This window comes from Wasmannia auropunctata, unplaced genomic scaffold (genome assembly GCF_000956235.1).
Source record: "Wasmannia auropunctata unplaced genomic scaffold, wasmannia.A_1.0 LD335828.1, whole genome shotgun sequence".
NCBI lineage: Eukaryota > Metazoa > Arthropoda > Insecta > Hymenoptera > Formicidae > Wasmannia > Wasmannia auropunctata.
Window position 1 is genome coordinate 3,695,347 of NW_012027062.1, and position 22,941 is coordinate 3,718,287.

The 22,941-nt window shown below is 40.0% G+C and overlaps 3 protein-coding genes across 4 annotated transcripts in view; 1 reads left to right on the plus strand and 2 right to left on the minus strand.

Moving 5' to 3' along the window:
- LOC105456015 overlaps positions 1 to 433 on the minus strand; it is a 112,000-nt gene extending 111,567 nt beyond the window's left edge. Inside the window, exon 1 of the mRNA XM_011699780.1 lies at positions 243 to 433. Within this exon, the coding sequence (XP_011698082.1) occupies positions 243 to 413 (171 nt within the window). The 5' untranslated portion in view covers positions 414 to 433. The remainder of the gene's footprint in view (positions 1 to 242) is intronic.
- Positions 434 to 2,110: 1,677 nt separating this feature from the next.
- LOC105456011 (DNA-directed RNA polymerases I, II, and III subunit RPABC4) lies at positions 2,111 to 3,489 on the minus strand. Of its 2 annotated transcripts, XR_975202.1 has the most exons (4): positions 3,302 to 3,489; positions 2,633 to 2,725; positions 2,426 to 2,529; positions 2,111 to 2,336 (listed from the first exon to the last, which is right to left on the minus strand). XR_975202.1 is itself a non-coding variant. In XM_011699777.1 (3 exons), exons 1-3 carry the CDS (start codon positions 3,357 to 3,359, stop codon positions 2,507 to 2,509), a joined length of 174 nt encoding a protein of 57 aa, XP_011698079.1. In that variant the 5' UTR covers positions 3,360 to 3,489; the 3' UTR covers positions 2,378 to 2,506. The 2 variants fall into 2 exon arrangements, 1 of the variants encoding a protein (XP_011698079.1); XM_011699777.1 differs by lacking the exon at positions 2,111 to 2,336 and having other exon boundaries at positions 2,378 to 2,529.
- A 661-nt stretch (positions 3,490 to 4,150) lies between these two features.
- LOC105456017 overlaps positions 4,151 to 22,941 on the plus strand; it is a 38,879-nt gene continuing 20,088 nt past the window's right edge. Inside the window, exon 1 of the mRNA XM_011699782.1 lies at positions 4,151 to 6,665. Coding sequence (XP_011698084.1) covers positions 5,346 to 6,665 — 1,320 coding nt within the window. The 5' untranslated portion in view covers positions 4,151 to 5,345. The remainder of the gene's footprint in view (positions 6,666 to 22,941) is intronic.

Here is a 22,941-nt window from a genome sequence, read left to right on the forward strand (position 1 = left end):
TAGATTCATATTGCGATATATACATATATACCATACATATATATATATATATTTTTTCGAAACGTTGTCGTCCGTAGAAGTATATCACTCGGTATATTTTCCGGCGTACACGTAGCGAGCGTGTCGTAATACATATCAGATTCGCCGTTCTCGTCGATATTAAAAGAGACACGGTGGACGATCGTGCGTCTCGTCGTTCCAAACCCAAGTATATGGTGCAGTACAAGTTAGATTTTACTCACCGGTTCCGTTGCCCCGCCCGCGACGACGGACTCCTCGAGCAGCCTCGAAAACCGCGAACGCCGTGGATCACGCTCGCGGTCGCCGAAGACGCGATTTGCACGCGAAAAACTCGATTGCGACGCGGAAAACCTCGCACTCGCGGGAGTAACGCTCGCGGCGCGGGTGCACATTGAACTGACTGAACGTAGCCGCGATTCGAATCTTCGGAGCGCTAATGAGCGTTCCGAAATTGCGTCACTACAGCGCGTCATTTGAACGGCCACGCGCGCAATTGATTCTCAAACGAATAAATTGCGAAAAACTGAGGAAACCTCCCCTTTCGTTATGAGCAATTACTTTTGCATAATGCGTGATCATTTGATTGAATTTATGCGTTTAAAAAAATCACGTGACATACAAAATGCAGGGGAGATTGATTGATCGGTTTTAAACTTGAGCATCATTTCGCACCAAAATGATCTTTCGATAATTGCTTTTTTTTGCGTATCATTGAATTTTTTCATAAATCGAGAGAGACGATAAATTCATGAACACTTCTAAATGACTCGCGGGAAAATATAATGAGACGCGTTTGATCGTATATAGATCGCTCGCCTGATTTAAGGAGCTAACAGAGGAGCAATTCTAATTACGTTAGACATACGCGCAGTTTAAATTATTGGAAAAGAGTACTACCGGATATACAATATACATATATGATTAATAAATAATTTTCACATCTAAATGTGCTATCGGTGTTTCTCCTGTTTTAAGAATAAAAATCGATCAGTTTTTCGCACTGAACGATCGATATTATTCTCTATCTCTTATCTTCCCACTTCGGAACTAAGATTCGACCGTGTAATTCCACACGAGCGTGCGATTGATCCGTTTCAATTGTGTATTTCGGTATCTTCCTTTACATACACGCATATTATTATATATATATATATATACTGTACAGTCTAATAATAATTCGGGTAAATGTTCGTATGAAGACGACTCGACATACTTCTACAATATTTACGATATTCGGTTAAGTAGTCTGTATTGTGATAAGTGCGGAAAGAACCATTACGGCGAATATCCCGACTAATATCCTAAAGTAAAAGTACAAGCGTATCTGATAAAAAAAAAGGAACAAAGAAAGAAGACATATTTATTTTGTCGAGAGCGCGCATCTCTACGCGCGTCTATGATTTTCACGAAAACGGTTGGCTTGGCTTGGCTTCTTCCAGACTCAGTATTAGATTTCGCGGACAATGAAAAAAAAAGGGAATAGAAAGGAAAGGTCGAGCTTGTACGGGTTTCTAGATGGTTTTTACACCGATTTACATTTTTTACGGAGACAAAAAGAAATCGGCCGCCCTCCGGTCGCCGAAATTCATGCGGTGTCTCCGAAGAAAAGAAAAAAAGACTCTCCGCTCCGCTCCATATCTTTATGGATGATTTAAATTTTGTATACGCGCAGCGTGCGAACGGTGACACTAACAAACACCTGGCGGTATAGTATTTTATATGTATTATAGGATCTTTAAGATTTTATAAATGTTTTTTCGTGAGAGAAAGAGAGAGAGACGGGAGAGGAGAGTATGTTCCCGTCTTCGTGCTCGCACGCAAATACGCCGTGTTGCTCCAGCGAGCTTCGGCTACGTCGACAAAACCGTCTCCAGTTCGAACGACCTCTCGATTGAATACCAACACCGTATATCGGGCGTTCGCGCCCGTATATATGTATATATCAGACAATGGGACCGGAGTGTGAAAAATTTTATAAGCGTATACTTGAGAAAGTGACAACGGGATTTACGGTAAATAACGCCAATGAGTTTTGCCAGTGTCACCGTCATTTCTCTTCCTCTGTGAATTCTGTTGAACTATATATATATTGATGAGAATGTAATTTTTATTTATTGTAAATAAAAGAAGGAACATTGCTTAAAGAATTTTGTATATTATGTAGTGTTTGAATCGATATATACGCACGAAACGGAATCAGTCGATGGAACGTCCATTGGATCCAGAGAGATTATAACGCAAATTGTACGAAGGGAGATTCGTGATAATACGAATGCGTCTTTGTATAGTGATCTCGCAGGAACGATAGTACAACTCTAGGAGCGGAAAATGATATGTGAGACAGGAATAAAGTTAATTTCCGGTAAAATACAGTGTATTGCTTTATTGGAAAAAATTAGATTACCTTTACATAGAAAATAGTCTAATAAATGTAAAGAAAATTAACGCTACACCCCATGCTGCTTTTCATTATCCGCTCGTGTGTTTATCGTGCATCGAACACAACGACTAGAAGCAAGATTAAGGAAAATTTTCTGGAAAATTCGATTTTGATTGACTGTTACATTCAAGAACGTTAATTGCGTTAAATCGCAAATATTAGAAAGGATACGTCTCTTCGTCCGTTTCTTGTACATGATTCTGTATCCGCATTCTCTGCATCGAATTGGATCTTTGGCACGAATCTCGTTATCATGATGACATTCTAAGATAACGAATTTAAAATTTGATTAATGATATAAATTGTGTAAAAGTTCAAAAATAGTTTTTCCTTGCAATTTTATTTTTATTACTACTCGTATCATATTCGAGAAATTCCTCTACTATTTAAAAACCGTTTGAGTATAATTTATCTTTGTGTTTCCAACAATTGATACAGTTTATACAGTGCGAAAGTCTTGAAATTTTATTTCAATTATCACATGTATCATATTCGAGAAATTTCTCTACTTCTTAAAAACCGTTTAAGTATAATTTATCTTTGTTTTTCCAACAATTGATACAGTTTATACAGTGCGAAAGTCTTGAAATTTTATTTCAATTATCACATGTATCATATTCGAGAAATTTCTCTACTTCTTAAAAACCGTTTAAGTATAATTTATCTTTGTTTTTCCAACAATTGATACAGTTTATAAAGTGCGAAAGTCTTAAAATTCTTTAAAAATACGTATAAATATAGTTAATTAAATGAAAATTGGTGAGCATTAATATATCAAAGATTATTATTTACAAAAAAGTGAGGTTAGGAAATGGACATTATAAACATGCAGGTCCTTACCTCCGCAAATGTATACCATAGCCTGTTTCGGAGTAGATTCGGATTTGCTAGATTCCATTTTAATACGACGAATTAAATTAATAAATAATTTTTTTGTTTATCGTCCTTATTGTGGAGTAGAAAAATCGTCAACAATCGTCAATACACCACATAACCAAAAACCAATTCTCTCTAGTCTGTTCTCGTATGATATAGAAGAGCTGAAATTTTATTTTAGTACACATCCCTTTGATAGATGACGCTAGTAGTTGTAAGAGTTACCGGCAACTCGTGTTGCATCAGTCTTCAGAAAAGGCAGATCGATCATGATTAAAATTAGAAATATTATAAGTCCAAATTAATGGCATATGTTATCACGTTTTTTATATGTTTATTATATGAAACGAACGAACTAGGTTATCTGAACGTCGGAATTCTCTCTGCTTCTCCGCTAATTAAAATTAATCTAATTTTTCTTTCTAACTATGTCTCTTTATTTTTATATTAATTGTAAAATTTTTATGTAAAGTGGGAATAATTGGTGTCTTTGGCCGTTCGAGCTACATCGTTCAAAACACCGCGCGACGCGCGATGAATTCGGGAGGGCGAGCGAGAGCACAAAATCTCCCCGGCAACAAAAGCTCCAAGCGCGCTTTCCAGCATCCGGCGCGGGCACGGCTCGGCCAATTGCGCCCCGCTTGGCAACGAACGGCGGGACGGAGCGGCGCACGCGATTCGTCGGTCGACGCGTGTGGCGACGTATGGTGGGGGTGCGAGAGGGGCATCGGCGAGAACGGGACGGAATTTACGAACGCGCGGCGTTCAATGTGTCGGTGGAACGTTGGAGCGTGTGGGTACGAGCGAAGGGAGAACGCTAGGCGAGTGCGTGCGCATGTTTCCCCTAAAGCCGCGCGCACCCTCGAGCGCCGCTCAGCGATAATTGGCCGGAGGGTGCACACGATGTATGGTAGTTGGTACGCGATGCCGAGAGAGGATCAGTCGTCGTGGTTCGGTCGTAGTAATTGTGCGAGGTGTTGTCGAAGTCGCGGAATTATGTGCGCGAGAAAATCGTGAAGCCCGGTGGTGAAAGGGGTCGGAGCGAGCTGTGGCCTCTTGTTTACGGAGCGCGCCATGCGGGAGGGGTGACCTTTCTCCATGCGCGACATGCGCCCGTGATCGCCGCGGTTGGAGAGCGCCACAGAAGGGGTGAGTGTAAGAGCAGAGAGAAGCTTCTCTCTGGTAAGAGAGAGAGAGGGAAGGAAGGGAAAGTGGCGCCGGGCGGACATGAGGAGCGCGCGCGTTTTCCGCGCGTCGCACACGTGAGTACACAGTGCGAAGGCCGAAGCGACGCGAGTGACAAGTACGCGAGTCGCGAGCGGGGATTGAACACGGTCAGGTGCCGACGTGCGACCGGACGGGACGGGACTTCACTCTCGCCGAACTTCACGACGTAGATCGGCACGTCGGGAACGCGATTTCGGGAAAACTGCGTGCGCCGCGGAGTGACCTTCGTGCGATCTGACGCGGGTGAGAAAGTTTTCTAACGGGACGACGAATCGCCAAACGCTCTTCGTCCTTTTCTCCCGAGTGGCGTAATTGGATGTCCCTTTCTTCCGAGTGACGTAGATGGTTTGCGAGCGATGTGGATCGGAATGTCGGGAAAATTCGAAACAGAATTTTTGCGCCGCCGAGTGGCCTGCTGCTCGATCTCTCGGTGAGATCGCGTCGAAGCGTCGACCGATTCTTACACATTCGAGTTTTAACGAGAATTCAACACCGACAGGTTAAGATTTTGAGAATCCGTAAATATCTGCCTGCCCTCGGTGGACAAACAGAAGCCTTTGGTTATCTTATTTTCGCAGAAAAGCAGGTAGGCGAATAGTAAAGTGTACAGTAAAGTGAACCACATAGAAAAAGATCGTGAAAGTTAATAGACAAAGGTAACGTCGCCTCTATGTGCCGATGAACCTCGTATAAATAGACTATAGAGTGACGCTTAAAACGTAATGCTCGGTTGATTCACGGGATACGAGAGACACGACGAAGCCTGCAGTTTCGCTATTCGATGGCGACGCGCATATCGCTCGGTGTGTCGCTTCGAGTGCATCGGTCACGTCCAACGGAAGGTGAAGTGATCCGCGCCGAAAGTCCAAGCGTACGGAATTTCGTCAGCCAAATGAACGACGCCGTTCTGAGCATGATGGAGGACGTCGACAGCATGCACGTCGTCAAGACGCCGTGCGTCTCCGTCAACAGCAGCTCCCACGACAGCGTCGACAGCGGCTACTTGTCCATCGTGACGCCGCAGACCAGCGGCTGCACCCCGAAGGTGGCGGCTTACCGAACGCGCTCGTCCACCGGCGCCTTGTACTCCGCCAAGAAGCACCGGTATCGCCCGGATCCCTTTCAGTACGAGAAGGTGCGACACCGCTCCAAGTTCAGCCATCGGCTGAACACGTCGGGGTACGATTGTGTCGCGTCCGAGCAAGACTCGGTGCTGGAACCGTCGTGCCCGCACGTCGACCAGAGCCTCAGCCTGGTGCACTCCACCCCGAGCTGCGCCGACAATGAGGCGCTCGACAAGGCACTCGGAAGCAGGAGGAACTGGAGGACCACGGTGCCCGTCACCCCCGCGTCCGCGGACTACGAAATTCTCTCGCCGCCCCTGTCGCCGGCGGTGCCCTCCTCGTCCTACGTCGCCTCGGAGCCCGTCCCGCAGGATGCGGAAATGAAGCTAGTCTGTACTCCGCGGGATAGATCGAAGCGGGTCACGACGCCGCCGAAACTAAAAATCTTGATACCACGGATCGTGATCTCGCCGATTGACGCGCGAAGCAGCCCCGTCGTAAGGTCGGCTAATCGCAAATTGCGCGACCTGCGCATCTCGGACTTGGCCGCCACGTCCGAGATCAAGCCCAAGAAGCTGGACTTCAGCCATCGCGGCCTGTGCGGGTCGCAGCAGAATAGCAGAAGAGCCACGTTGGACTACACGGGAAGGGAAAAGGTTGACTTCTTGTCACTCCTCGGGGAAGAGAGCAACCATTTGAATCTGGTGTCAAAAATCCTGTCTTTTCTCCCGCCGCAAGATCTGTGCTCGGCCAGTATGGTGTCCAAAGTGTGGAAAAAAATTTGCAAAAGCGACCATTGCGCCAACAGGCGAAGAATGAGTTTCATCATGCGTAAGCACACCATCAAGGAAAACTTGTGGCTGCTGGCGATGGCGAAGAAGGCCAAGTGCGAAGAGGATATACAGACGAGTCCCAAGAGCAGACGTTACGCTCGGAAAGGATACCTGTTGGATGTGCAGAACTTCATGCATGCTCCAGTACAGCCAAACAGCCCGCCTGTATCACCGAGCAAAATCAAATTTCATTCCTTTGTCAAGGTGAGTCAGTTAATTTCTTGTGGCATATGTTTGAGAGTATATTACGATTAAAGGCGACAAATCATGATTAATTTTTCTACTATAATTATCTACTATAATACTAAATATTTTAATAGAATTTTTATTCTCGTTTCAAAGATACATATAGCTTCGTATACGAATAGATTCGTATATATCGATATATATATATATATATATATATATATATATATATATTCAAACATTTGAACGTTAGAAATTACGATGTAACTTAATTTGAAAGATTTCGAATTAACAAGTCATGTTAGCGGTAGAAACGCACTCGTGAGAAAACTCACGGCAAAGTCAATGACTGACGCGAAATGTCGCGGCTTCAAAGAACCGTGTAATGCTACATTTCTTAGGATTCTCGTATTCGACACCCGCGGGAAGTCGGTAAAGCATGTTGCATTTCACATGTTACACGGGAGTCGTGTTCATTGCGTTTATCTCGTAACAGCTCCAGATAATTCGGCGTCGGTGTCCAACGAGACACGCTCATTTCTTTGACGCGATACATATCTCTCGTCCTAATGGAATAATGATAATCCACAATGGCCCGAGATATGCGAAAAGAAAAACGATTGTGTTTCGAGGATTGCATATATAGCCAATTCTTGACAGCATTACGTTAGCAGTTTTTGATCTACAGTATACCGGCAGTGTATTTGTATTCGCTAATTTGAATGTGATTATCTCTTGATTTATTGAAAGTGGACACAAATGCTTTTGACATTTATATATTTTGAGAGTAACATATTTACTTTTTTATCTAAAAAACCTAGCTTCTAGCTAAAACTTATAAAGATATTAAGAAAAGAACATTAAGAATTTTTATCAATTTTCTTAATTATTTTTACATTCTCAATATATTTTGTGTACATACATCGATCAATAATATAATATTATAATCATGAAAAAATTACATAACAATTGTTTAATTACTTAATTGAATCGTATTACAATTTAATGCGCAATAACTATTACGTCCAATGGGACGGCGCACGGAAATGTAATAAGAAGCACTTGTGCGGAAATGATAGCATAATATGCCATAGAATATTAATAAATGTTACATAAAGTTGGAGAATGTACTACGTTTTTCTTCGGCTGACTTGATGTAATTCAATGTCATAGTTATTGCGCATAAAATTGTAATACGATTTAATTATTAAGCAATTCTTCACAATTATTAATCTGATTTTCACATTATGTTTTTACAAAACACATTAATGTTTCGTTGCATTATATATTTAAAATCAAGCAGGCATAATGCACGGTATTTTAATCATGGCAACGAATACAGTCCTATATGTTATGCGTTACTTTCGTCGCAGTACACATAATTAATTAATAATCAATCGTCAATCGTTCTGCATAGAGCACACGGCGTGTTGTGCCATCTGAATGTAGCTTTGCACATTGAGTCAGACATGTCGAAACCCGGTAATTAAGGATGCTGGATCGTTTCTCTTCGTTCATAGTCGACTGTTCTTCGTCGTTTTGGCGCTCGTAATTCTCGCGAGAGCAGACACACGACGGCTAATTATCAGCCAGCGATAATCGATAGCCCGGTAATCTTTAGGATTTCCTCGACTAAATTGGCATTCGCATAGTTCGCGCGCACAAAATCGAATCGCGGTCGGGTAATTGTTTCGATTGTGAGATCATTACTTTGACGTTGATTTATCGTCATTTCGGCTTTGAGCCGCCGCGAAGGATAATTGCTTCGTGGGTCGTTAGGCTCCAGATAAGCGAGGCCCGTCGACGGTGTGCAGAATTTGACGGATGTTTCTCAATGATGAGATTCTGCGTGCTTTGCATAATTTCATCTCGTAGCAATTGAAATCCGCGTATCGCGATATTCGCATAATAATTATATTTTGGCGCAGCCGGAAATCGTCGTTGCGTTTAACATAGACACGTTACTTATATATTGTATAATCTTATCGTATACTGATTAAAAAATTAAATAATACAATATAAAATTCTTAAAGACTTACTTAATGTAGTGGACAATAAACTTAAAAAATTCTTTTTTAAGTAAACAAAAAATGTATATATTATATCAAGCGATATTCTTTATGATATATACATTACGTATTAATATTGAAGAAGTTATTAAATGTGTACGACAACATAAACGGTTCCTTCGTATTCTGCATCCTTAGAATTTTCTCGTAAAATATGAATAATTCACGAGAAATTACGACAAGTGCTCCAACTTTATGTAACATTTATCAATATTCCGCGGCATATTGTGCAGTCGTTTTCGCACAAATGCTTCTATTACATTCCCGTGCGCGGCCCCGCTGGACGTCCATAAAGCGCGAGGGCGAACTTCGAGCCAAAGCGGCGAAGCAAACGCGATGATTTACTCGCGGAAATCAGTCAGACGACGGCGTGAAGAATCGGTGACAGTGATGTACGTGCTTTCTCGTTCCCGTCGTCGGTGGGACTACCTGCCGTCTCCCCTCGACACTGCTGCTCTCTCGTTCTTGCTTGCTCTCTTTCTCTCTCTCTCTCTCTCTCTCTCTCTCTCTCTCTCTTGTCGAACAAGCGACGCATTCCTTCTCGCGTTAGATTGTAATAGCGAATGCAAGTGGCATACCTCGAGATCTTTTGTTGCGCGCGCGAAACGATAGCGAGGTCTGTATTCGCGCTCGTGTCAAAGCTAATGCCGACCACACATCCGCATTGCCATTCTTTATCACACGAGCCAATGCGACGGTGAAACGATGCATTGTCGATTTGCCTGTGTATGGCATCCCGCTTGCGAGATAATAAATGGCGAAAGCTCGTTGCCGAACGAACATTAAGATGAGCGTGGTAGGTATCAAAACATCGTAAGATTTCATCGTAAAATTAAGTTCCGCGAGATTTCACATCATCAATCTTTCATGGACTACTTTAAAAGCGATATAAAAGCATTTTGTCGAATTTGCATTTGAAATCTTTCTCAAATTTAATGGACTATCGATGGCTGAAACTGTAAATGATTTATTTTATTTTCTTGTTGTGGTTTTAGAGAAGTTAAGTAATTTCTCTAACAATGAGAGAGAAAGAAATGTTGATGATTGAATTTTTAAGAGATCGCGCGGGAGAACGGCGAAATAAAATTGCGACGTGAAAGACGGTTGGATCGTAAATTTCGATCGCGGCGCATTGTAAAGAAAAATCGACGTTAACGTTCGCGAACGAATGTATGCAACGTAGTATTTTAGTGCTCTCTACCAAAATCGAGTTCTGGCGAACGATATATCAGAGCGACGTCCCCGTCTCTCCTCTTGCACATTCAGAGAGAACCGTGCCAGTGCTCGTTTCTTCTTTGAATCGCGAATCGGCCTGCGGCAAAAACCGGCCACAGAGAGAACAATGCGAATATATTATGGTATCTGACACTAAAACAAAGGGCGGGCCTGCAGAGCCCTTTAAGTCTTTTACGACAGTTGTGCGAGAATGCCGAACTGCAAGCGTGCAATGCGGATAAAAAGATGAGAAGCACGTCTTAACCGCGAAGTTTAAAGAACTATCATGCTATTCATAGAAAGATAATACCTAATATTAATGTTTATATCACCTGAATGTAGTGCCATTAAATTTGAAGTTTTATATAGAATACAACTTTATATTTTTGTCAATCTTTTTTATTTATAAATGTTTCATAAATGTCGTATCTTTATAAATTGCAAATTTTAAAAAAACGTATAATAAATTTTTTAAAGGAAATTGTATTGTTTACTGGCCGGTATTAGGTTTTCACAGATCTACGAGTGAGGGAAACTCGATTTTGTTTCACCGTTTCGTCACATTTCTCTGATTACTTCGGCTCTCTTAGCCTCTCAGACAGCTTTACGGGATACCGTAGAAAGTTCGCGGTGAGATACGGTGCGACCGTTCATGAGAATGAATGTGCGAACGTCCCTTCCTTGATCGTTTCTGTCAACGATGCATTACTGCATAACGCATGACTAAAACCGTGGTAAAGTCGGCGATTACTCATTCAATCTTGCTAGAAAACATCAATATTTAGAATTTTAGGTACTTTCTTTTAATTTATATTCAATAAATGCCAATAATTATAAACATCACTCGCTATTTTTCATAAAAGAATACTCTGGATATCTTTTTAAAATATTTAAAAAATCGATTTATCGAAATTTTGAACACTCTTGGACAAAAAGATAAAATCATGCTTCCGACTTTATAATAACGTCCGTCCTTTTATCACGATTGGGGAAATTAATTTCACGACGAACCGGACGAAGATAATTCCGCAAGGAGGAAGGGCGATTTTCGATGAAAGAGGAAGGAAGGAATTGTTCTTTAATTAGCAACGGCTGCGCGGAGTCCGTTGAGTGGCCATCTAACGTTGTCGACCGCAGGTCTCGTACGGGTGTTTCCTGTGAAAAGGAAGACTCCTTGTGCAGCCCCTTTTTCCGGTGGGTGCCTTGACAATTTCACAGGGGACGCGCTAGAATCCGGTCGAGCGAGTCTTCCGTTTCGGGAAAAAGACAAATTGACACGAAGACGACTATAAACTTGTTTTTAAGTATCGTGTAATTTCGATCGCGACATCGGCAAGAATTGGCGATATAGTCTCTCGAAGATAGATCCTCTTTCGGAATTTAAAAAAATCAAAAAACAATTTTACATACTCGCTAATAATTTTTAACTCTCCTTCTAAGAATAAGGAAAATTTTCTAAGATATTAATAATTTATGAGATAGAACGTTGTAAAAATAATTGATGCGATGCATATGTTACTTTTTAACAAATAATCAAGAATTTTTATGATTATTATTTTTTTTTCTTATTGTTAGTTTTCTTGGCTATCCCGTTTTTCAAATAATCAATTCATTTAATACCGAAGCAGCAAATTTGTATATGAAGGATTATTTACAAGCTGCGCGTGCGAACAAGGAAGAAAGTGAAGAAACATTCCGCCCGCTCGTTCATTATTATTTTGCGTTTTATTTTCCTACTCAGCGATCTCCGCGGTAGTATCGTCATATGTTCATATTGACCCACTGCTACGTTAGCACCTGGCCAGGTGCATCAGGTTCCGGCCAGAGGCTCTCTTCTCACTGCGTGCTTCGCGAAGCGTAAAGCAGTCCGATACAACGGACAGCAGAGGGACCGTTTTTACACGAAGTAAAATAGTAACGGGCGAGTAAACCACGCGTGCCACCACCGCGTGAAATATGCATGGCACACGACAATTCCCGGGCCATTTGCATTGTTAATTTCGAGCTAATTTCAGTAACACTTTATTGTGGGAAAATTAATGTTTCGAGGTCGGCGAACTGTCTATGTTGTTTTAGCAAAGATTAATTATTAAATTCTTATTCCATATATATTTAAAAGATCTTATCCCATTTCTCTCTATCTAGAAAATTGAAAAAGGCCAATGAATGAAGAAATATATATATTTCTATTCTATACACCCCTACATAAAACATCTATACATTGTTATATTATTTTCTAGATTCTAGACACTCTGCTTCCAAAAATATAATGAAATTAATTTTGATATGGATCGAATTATCAAATAAATGTGAAAAATGAGTAATTATATATATTTTTTAATCAGACACAGAATTTGAATTTTATGGAATATTGGACACTCTTCGCGGAATATTCTTCTTGGAATCCGAAGGATATCTCCCGAGAACACGGGTCTCTCCATGCATCTTTGTGTTCGATACTCGGGGTCGTACGATCGATAGTTATCAGTATTGCGATTTCTCCTCCTTCCAACCTCCCAATTCTCTCTGTCTCTCTCTTCCTTGCTCGTGCACTCGCATACACGTGTGCACACATTGTATAGGGTATCCTAAGACGGCATGTGTGTAACGAGTTGCAGGCAGCAGCGAGCAAACTTCCTCCCGGTCCCACGATGGTTCGCCCGTTCTCTCGGTAAAAAGACCAGGAATGTCTCGATAGACCCCGATAAACGCATTAAATCGAATGCACGACCGTCCCATCCTTCTCTACCTCTCGACAATGGTCCCTCTTAAAGGCGCCGCGCGCCGTCTAGCTTCTGCGAAAATCATAGGGTGCATACGTATTCCAAGATTAAAAGACTTCTATTTGCTCTAAACATTAATAGCCTCGAGGAAACGTTGAATAAAATTAATAGACCATGCAGTTTTTATTTATCAATATTTGCGTTAAAATAATAAGTATTAAATATCAATATATGCATTGAAATATATATTTTAATGTATATATTTCATATAATACGATTGTTTTAATAATATAATTATTTTAATTTTTTGAAACATAGGATAACATTTTAATTTTGTTTACTATCTGTTTATGATAACACTTGGGCGATGATTTAATTTATTAACAATAAAATAAAAAAGTAACAGTAAAATGCAATTACATTATTCTAGATTGTTAAACTTGTAAAGGTTGCAATAGTTACACAGTTCATAAATATTCTTGTCATGTTTTTGGCTGATTGGATGGGGAAGATTCCGCCTTGGTAAGATTGGCTGTCTCGCGTAGATGCTTATTTTCCGCGCTTTAATATAGCAAAAGAAAAAAAACCGCGAAGGGTATCCTTCCAAAGACGAGAGCAAACTTATTATTACACGGACCTTTGGTCCCGCAATCTTCTCGAGGCCGTGCACTCTTAGTGATTCTTCAAATGAATGAGCTCGAGATTCAATGTCTCGATAAATGCATTAAATTGTACGTTGGATTTATATCGCTACGTGCCTACGCCGTACAATTAGATTTTGTAAAGAGTAACTCGTAACATAGAGACGCGAGTCGGTAATATCCGTTGATTTTGAAATATTAATCTCTATCACTCACGAGAGTCGTATTTAATAAATTTATTAGGCGCTTTACATCGGCATTATAAATTGCACTGTTATACAACAGATGTACATGATTGATGGCAATTTCTCCCGTAAATGATTCGTTAGCGAAAGTTATGTTAATTGTTAATAATTCGAACGAATTTAATAAGTAGAATTATTAAAGAAATGATTGAAAGTATACACGCCGATTGTCTATTAACGCAATAGCACAAACTTAATGTTAAGGCGACGAATTCTGTGACGTCCGATTGGTAGAAAGAGAGATATTGCCGGACACACCTGCCGCGTGACTATAGATGAAGGTTTTCAGTAAGTCGTTTTACGACAGGTCACTTTGGTGTCGGCCGATAATGAATAAAGCACGATCGTGCCGTAGATAACACCTGACTTAATCAGGATTGTAGCGAGCAGGCTAAAGGAAGGAAGTAAAGGAAGGAAAATGGTGACTAAGTTTTTACCGAGTTTACAAATTTTTACGAAACTACGAGATAAATTGGTAAGATGCCTAAAGCAATGAAATAATTCCAATAAACGCTAAGTACACTTAGAACTGAACGTACTAGCTCTAGACTTCTTTGATGTAAAGATAGATAATTTATGTATCGGAGCGTTACATGCACAGCTGTCGCTAACTCCCTTTGGCTCGTTAATCTGCACGGATATGCAGGTAGTTACATTAAAATGTCTCAGCATGCGACCCTTTATAAGAAGGTGCTCACCGTCCTGTAGTTCCCTTTCCTTTAAGGAAGAAAACAACAATTTTTAACGTCTAGGAGAACAATGGTGCAAATATAAATTGCACAAAAAATGTGAGGATAACTTGAGAAAATTTGTATAAAAGCGTCATTTATTAAAATAAAAACGAGGACTTCTAAGAAAAGAAAGTGCAAATATTTGAACAGTGACAATATTTGAAAATATTTCTACAGAACTGCAAGATTTTTACCAAATTGAAATGAAAATCGTTTCGTTCATATTTCTGTTGTGTGACACACGGCCGGACGAGAAAATCGAAGTATTTGGATCGAGGGATGTTTAGCAGCTGGTGAAGACACACACATATATAGCTTCGAAAAATCTGGATCTCTAGTTCGTAGCTAGCAAGAACGTGATAGTAGATGTGCGCAGGGTAGCCGTAACCCTTTGTAGGAATACACTCACACGTTTTAAGTTGGATTATGAGAGAAAAGGAAAACTTCGAATTTTTGAGAAAGAAGACTGTATAATAAGCGAATTTTCTTCATTGTGTCTGTTTTCTTCCACATGCGCTTCGATCGTGCTCGGTCACGTTTTGGTAACATATGGTTTACCGAATTGTTTACGCGATACGTGCTGCAGGCAGAGGCTGCCAAGACGAAAAGAAAGGTGATATAGAAGAAAGACTAGTCCGGTCATAATAAATCACTGCCAGTGCGAAACAAAGAAATGAAATTTTGAGAAAAACACTATTTTTTAGAGGAGTCTTAAAAAAATGAAATATAAAAAACTTTGACTAAAGTTTACGAGGGAGAATATATATCTTGTTAATAGATAATTTATACATGCTCTATTAATATAAAGATCTCGAATAGTCAGATATGTATTAGTATACGAATATATTAATAAAAGTTTGAATCAAGTTTTTTTGACTCTTTTTAACACTTTTATCAATAAAAGTTTGGATTGATTAAATTAGTTATACAATAATTTTTCAGAATGCTAATAATGATGATAAAAATTTATATACGATTTTAATTATTCAACGTTGCGTTATTCAATATGTTTAATTTTAATCTTTTATTATGCGTATATTATCGGAAAATAAACAGAAATCTTGTCGTTTGTCATACGTAATTCCGATGTTATATCATTCATTCGCGCGACTGCAACGCATCGATACACGCATGTTACAATTGTACCGCAAGGCGGCTGCATTCGCGTGAGTGAATACAAAGCGGACTGCGTGAACGCGTCTCATTCCCTACATTGTCACTCACTCGATTCGTTATTCATCTGTCTTGCACAAACGAGCACCATCCATTGTGCGTCCAGCCTTTGTCAATTACGCGAAGAATGATCGTCTTCTTGGTTTGTGTGACTTCAAGCGGTATTTGCCGTTTGAAACCGACATTGAAATCGCGTAGAGAAATACTCTTACAATTAGTAACGCAGCATCTTCTTTAATTAAATCGAGTGTCGAGTATTAAACGTTAAATCAACAATAAATTTACATGTATATATCGAGCAAATTTTTCTTTTATTAAATCTCCGATTCTCTCGAATTTCTTTTTACAAGCTACTTAATTAAAAGTAACAATAAAATACATTCCAGTCTTCTGACTTTTTCACCGCCTTTCCCTTTGCATTCTTCCAAAACGAGAATGCAGCATTTCTTTGGAATGTAATATTGTTCGATGAATAGATAATTAGTCAGGGCTTCTTCTCGTACAATATCCTTTCTCAACGTCAAATTCCTGTCTCTTTTCCAAGTTCATCCCGGACGTGAAAGTACATTCTTATGTATATACATTGTTTACCGTGTGTCGAATGCAAGGTGACGAGGAATCGTTCAAAATGTACTAAGAAAATTTGATGTGAGTGAAGACTGATTGATAGCAATTTACATAATTATGTCAATTTACGATAATATTAATGAAACTCTTTGATAAAATTTTAATATTAAAATATATTTTTATCTTGATATATAAACATGTTAACAAATTGTGACATTGTATCCAAATAGATTTCAGATAAATAATAATTTTAACTAAAATATTCCTGCTCGTAGTTTGCGGAAAATATAGATAATTTATAGCTTTTTTTTAGAATTAACAATAGGATTAACTGTTTCTAAAGAGCAGATATTTATTTATTCAACTGGGAGACAATTTTTGAATGAAAAAAGAAACATGAAAAAAATTATATAGAAAAGGAACGCTATTATTGTATTCAAATCGATGTCTATTTAAAGTTCAACAATTTTTTAGAGAATTTAAATCGTATTTTATTACATTTCAACATTTATTGTTCTTATTTAGATAAATTTTCTCATTAAGGCGAGCATCCAGAACTGGTAGACAATTAATTTCCTCTTTGTTTAATTTCCTGTGGTTACGAAAGCAGTCGACACTAGTCGACACATTCCTAATGTATTGATCGAAAAAGAAAAAAAACAGTATGATCGTTGATTATACAACTGGGAGACAATTTCTGAATGAGAATAGTGTTATAGCGGGTCGAAGTCTCGCGCTGTTGCTTCCGGCGGAGATATGAATTGAAAGAAATACTTTAATCTCCAGAATACTTTTATCTTACACAGTAACAACCAAATCGTGTGTGCTCCGTTGACGCCGAAACCCTTTAACCCTTCCGTGGACAGATAACATGTCAGGGTAACTGTAATCTAAAAGTCGCATAGATTTATTGCACTCTTGTGTGTAAATAAAAGTATTCACCGTCTACAAGGTCTACCTGTTCGGACGCTCAATTTTTGAAAACTATCAAGTTGAAATTATCCAGATATATGGGAATATTCTACATTTTGGCTTATTTTTTTATGTATCACTAAAAAATTTTTTATTCTAATAAAAACTTGGTAATGTAGAAAATAGGAAAAAGAAATGAAATGTAATGCATAAATTATAAAAAGCAAAAAAATAAAAATTTTAAAGATTGCATGATGGAATGCTATTCTTTATTAAGAAAATAAAACTTTATGAACAATTTTGTTTATTATTCAATAGAGAATATCTGTTAGGATTATAAGTTTGATGAATAAAATGTGTATATTTTACAAGAGAAAAAAATAGGATTTATCTTTTACATATGCCATATATCTTTTTATATACATATATTTGTATACATACATTTGAAATTACTCTTAATACATCTCTCTTATTTATTCTACAAAATTTATTCTATAACTAAATTTAGATAAGCTTATAACAGCAAAGAATTGTTTTTAAAATTCAGCACGATGTTAATATTCTCAAGCGAAAGCGTTAATAAGCACGATTTCTTCGCGAAGAGAAATGTGTCTTGTAATTTTCTTGGGGGGGCTCTTTTTCAACTCAGACTCAATTATGCTTGGTGCGGGCAGGTCACGAGCGAGCCCAAGAAAGGTAAGATTACCAAGCAAAGGCGAGCACTACGTATGCCTGCGGCTGACAAAAAGAAAAGTATAGGGAATGGGGGTGGAAAGAGTGAGGTACGCGAGAGTAGAAGAGAGTGAGGGAGGGCGGCTCCGAAGGAAGATAGGGACGACGGAATGTACAACAGCTGCCCCTATACTGTAGATTCGCTTTTGAAACCTCGACTGGTGGCGTCTAGCGAGAAGTATTAATTCCATATGAGAGAGAGAGAGAGAGAGAGAGAGAGAGAGAGAGAGCGCGACAATAGGAGGAAAAGAGAAATAGAGACGTCTAAGGCAAACGGAATGAAAAAGGGAACGGTCGAAAACCCTGAAAGACGATGGGGAGAGGGAAGAACAGAAACCTCCCTTGCTTAGAACGATAAAACTCGTTGGTAGAGCGGCAGCTGCGCGGAGCGTTTTTGTCCAGGCAGTTTTGCGCTCTCTCTCTCTCTCTCTCTCTCTCTCTCTCTCTCTTTTTCCTGTAATCTCTATCTCTATTCTTATCTTTTTCTTTTTTCCTTTACGTTTCGCCGACGCTCTTGTTCCGTACTTCTTATCTATGACCTAGGATGACCGGTTTCTCATTTGGTGGGATACGTTATGAGTGAAGGAGTCAATAACCCTCTCCGAAAAAAAATTTACTTGCAGCGATAGTTTCTCTTGATAGTCCGTGATAATAAAATCAATAACATAGAAGAGTTGATAATCGCCAGATTTCCCACGTGCGAGGAGTTGACTGTTTTATGGATAGTGCGATAAAATAACGTCAAAGAAAATTGACGATCTATGCTACGTAATATATTTACTTATAAGAAAGCTACATCGATGATCGGCATAACCGGTTTAACGCGACATTGCGACATTGTTCGCTGTTGCATGCAGTGTCAATCTGTGCAACATAGATCTGCTTGATGGCCCGATGCATTCCGATCTCCGCACATCGGAATACATATCCGCAGTATTATTACGAGTATAATAGGAGACGCGCGCACTCGCTCTTCGTTTCGCACGCATGAAAGCACGTACATACGCGCTTGTAAACATCACCGTGTTATACAGCGGAAATACTCCGCGAATGACGAGTCACGATTTCAAACGACGTTTACCAACGTGCGCTGTTAACCGCACGTTCTAACGGCTGGACCGCAGTACTCATTATTTGTCGCTGTATCACGTAGCTTATCTACGCGCATGATTATTTTGCTGTATCATTTGGAGTGCGTCTGGCATATACGTGCCGCGAAAGTTAATTTCAAGTTGATCCCTCGGGTTTAACCCCGGCTTCTTTCTGCTTTAAATCTTTCGAAATAGATGCTTTATAATTTAATAATAATAACCCTGTCCGTCTTTCCTGATAAACTCTTGAAATAAAATGGAAGGAAAAATTCGATTTTTGCCCATGATCTTTATTTTCTTAATCTGTTATACGATGTGCAGTGCAGTGAAGTAGCAAAAAAAAAACAGAATTGGGATGAAAGCAATTCCGTGGTGGCGATCGAAGCCCCACACGTTATAAACCAGATTCATCATGAAACATTTACTGAAACGTTAAAGAATTTTTTATACGTTTTAACGATTCATTTCCATAAACTTGCCGAACCTATCGCTAATTTCGCTTTTGATGCCGAGTTTCTTTAACCTCGGACTTAACCGCGCACAGATATCGCGAGCGGGGACCGCGATAATTATTCATAGGTGAAGGCAGAAGGTCCCTTTGGCGCCTTTTGTCAGCCGCGCCGCTTGTAAATCTCACGTCTCTCCTTTTCCCAGAAACGGAGGCGGAGGTCCGTCGATGGGACACAAAAATTTCTATCCGGTCAAGAGAAGGGGAGAGATAGAAAGAGAAAGAGGCAGGTAAAGGAACTCGCGCGCGAACGGATCGACATCCGCTGTTGCTAGTTGGCCGAATTCGCGACGTCATCGTCCATATGATTGGCCCATCCACGTGGCACGCGATATCCACTTGGGACCTCCTCCCGTCGATTCAGTCACTTCTAGATTGATATTATTGATCGATGTATCGTGAAGAATCAGTAAGTGACCGTTAAGTGGATCACAAATTAATTCTCGCGCTGTTTCAACGGTGTTTCACTTAACATTAATCTCCCACAATTTCTCTCCCAATTGTGCAGTGCACTTTTTAATTTATCGTATTACACATCAAAGATAAGGCATGTTGCCAAAAATTCCCATTCTAATTTCCTAAATTATATATTTATTTATTATATTTTTATTTTACACTATAAGTTGTGTATTTATCCCATATAATGTATATAACAGAGGATAATTAATCAAAATAATTTTTCTTCTATAATTTTTTAAATTAGATATTATCCGTCTTTATCTATTTTTCATATAAATTTCATATAAAATACGATGGTGAGCGTAACGGGTGTAGTTAAAAAGTTTATGCATTATGCAAATTGATGATCCAAAATTCCCATAACGATCGGCGACATCAAATGGCCGCATAAATCAATTAAATCGAATGCTTAATTATGAAAAAAGTCACGCACGATTGTGACGAAAGTGTGGAATATTATTTGATCATAGAAACGTTTATGCAAATTTGTTTATACCTGAGTGGTTTCTTTGCCTGCCGTTTTAATATGGTTCGGAGGAGTCGCCGAAAATCAGAAAGAACGCATATATCTCGCGGATTATTCACATAGGGAGAAAGTTGAATCATACTCTTGTTAATTTCACGCAGCTGTGTTCATTTGGCGTAAATTTCTACTGGCCAGCTGCGACACGAAAAGAATGCGAGCACAGACTGTGGATTGACAGACTTTATCGATTTAAAATTGCGGAAATCCTGCGCTGGAAATCCTGGGAAAAATTGATAAATATGAAATTATATATATATAATTGACATAGAGATAACTTCGTAAACGCGTAAAAAAAGAGCTCTTTGTGTTATAAAACTACATGGATGAATTTTTTACTGCATAATCAACTGCATTAGAGAATTATCGTTATTGCATTCTACAATACGCTATAATATTATTAACTCTGGATATAACCAAAATTGTTTGCCTCTTAAGGAAAGAAAGAAATTTTCTGTCTACGAGAAATCGGGAGAATAGAATAAATTAATTTATCGTAGTGCAAGTAAAACGGCAGAAATTTTGCGACTGACATAAAGAGGCGCGAATATTATATATGTTAATTTATATATTGAACTTTCGTCTTAAGTCTTAAAACGATGGAGGAGGTCCAGCGTGTTGACTAAGAGATGTTAGATGTTTGGCGTCAAACGTTAACAGCGCGGACACGTGTCGACACACCAACAACGCGCTCGGTTGGCGCCAAATTCTGTGGGCTACGTGCGCTCGCAGACTAGGATACGTTTTAGCAACGAGTGCGGTCATCGAGGGGGGTCACACGCTGAGCAATGAGAAGGACGCGACGTGATCCTTCCACGTCGCCGTCCGACAGCTGTCAGCGATCGCGACGAGTCTCAAAATTAAGGTGGGCTCGCGTCCGGCGCGGTCGGTACGCGAAATAGGAGACCCATGGGGAGCGAAAAAAAAAGAAGCCGAAGGGAGCGTGGAGATCCCGAAGACAGAGGCTGCGGCGGGTGGACCACACTCCGTTGCGTCTCGTCTAGACGAGAGGGGGAGGGTACACGTATCTCTGACGTCGCCTCTCGCGCGCACATTTCTCTCCGTCTCGTTCTATATTTTCTACCGCTCTCTGTCTTCCCATTCGCATTCTCGAGACTTCCCTCTCGCTTCCTTCGTTCTCTCCTCTCTTCTGTATTCCCGCGCTTCTTTCTCTGTTCCTCTTTTCGGTCTCTCTCTCCCTCTCTACATCCCTTTCATTCTCTCGCTTCGCGTCCTCTTTCTCTATCCTTCGTCGCATCTGTCGTCCCGCGTGCTCTCCTCCGTTGCTCTCCGGCACCCTCCGTGTCGCGGTTCGCGACTCCGTCTTGCTCGCACTTCAGCTTCTCTCCTCTTCTGTCCTCGGCGTGCCTTCCGTCCTCGGGGCCGGACGGGCCGATCATGCCATACTCGCGGGCTGACTGGCCTCCTCATGGCTCACAGGATAGAGCGAGAGGTCGATCCTTGTTGCTATGCAGCGACCGCTGCGGAGATCCACGAGAGGAGCGAAAGAGAAAAAGAATGAGAGGGAAAGAGGCAGTCGCGCCGAAACGAACGGGAGGAGAGCGACCGCTATGATTATTATTCGCGGACTGAATAACCAGTGCGGTCCGCCGACGAAGAGGCCGCGTATTCTCGTTGATGCTCAATGACCTTTTTTTTATTATACCTCCTGCGTTTCCTCCACCACCGCTTTCTTCTACCCCTATATAGGTAAGTTCTGCGGATGTATACTCAGGATCTGCAATGTTATTTTGTCGCGATTTATGGATGCAAGTGACACATACTGATATTGTTCGCGTCAGGCCCTTTGTAAGAGATGGCAGAGGCGCGAATATTATGTTTCTATCGAATATGTGATCGTGTCGATGTAATTAAGAAACGCGAAAAGGATGCGCTGATCTTTTAAAAAAAAAAAAGAATTCTTGTTAATTCTATTATTTATTACTCCATATTTTTTTATGTATATATATATTTTTTTTGAACAGGATAAAAATTATAGCACGAATATATAAATACAAATGATTAATGAGTAAAGTAGCTTATCAAATACAGATAATTCAGATAGATTATCTATTATGATTATTCGCCTCGCCAGAAAGAGATAATTTTCTTTCGTACGCGACGTAAAAAATGAGTGTGCCACCGGAGAGGATCTAGATAAAGCGACTACCTCATATATAAAATGCGACTGGAATAAGATTTGGCGATCATCGGCACTGGAGAAAGAGAGAGAGAGAGAGAGAGAGAGATACTATAGGGAACAGAGACCGGTGTTCAACCGGCACCACACAGCAGATCTCTAGTCACCAGGGGCCCTCATGACGTAACGTTGTTTACTTTTAAGCCTTCCCTTGGCAACAGGTCGCCTTCCGCGGTTCCAGCGCTGGAGGACAGCGATCTGGAGAGAAAGAGAGAGAGAGAGGAATGAAAGGTTAAGAGAAAGAGGAAGAATACCTGAATCTCCTAGCTGAGAGTTGCAAGGTCTCCAAAGTTTCGCGCTCAATTTCTCTCTTTCTTTCTTTCTTCGCTTATTCAAATTTCTACTGTATTTCTTCAGAATTAAAATTTCTCCAAAGTGTCCGATTATTATGTCAGTCGAATTTTTATTTCTTAAATTTATTGAAGAAAATAACAAACTTCAAGAATGATCATAATTCTATTTTTTACACAATGCTTTTTTCATTGATACATATATTGAGATGAAA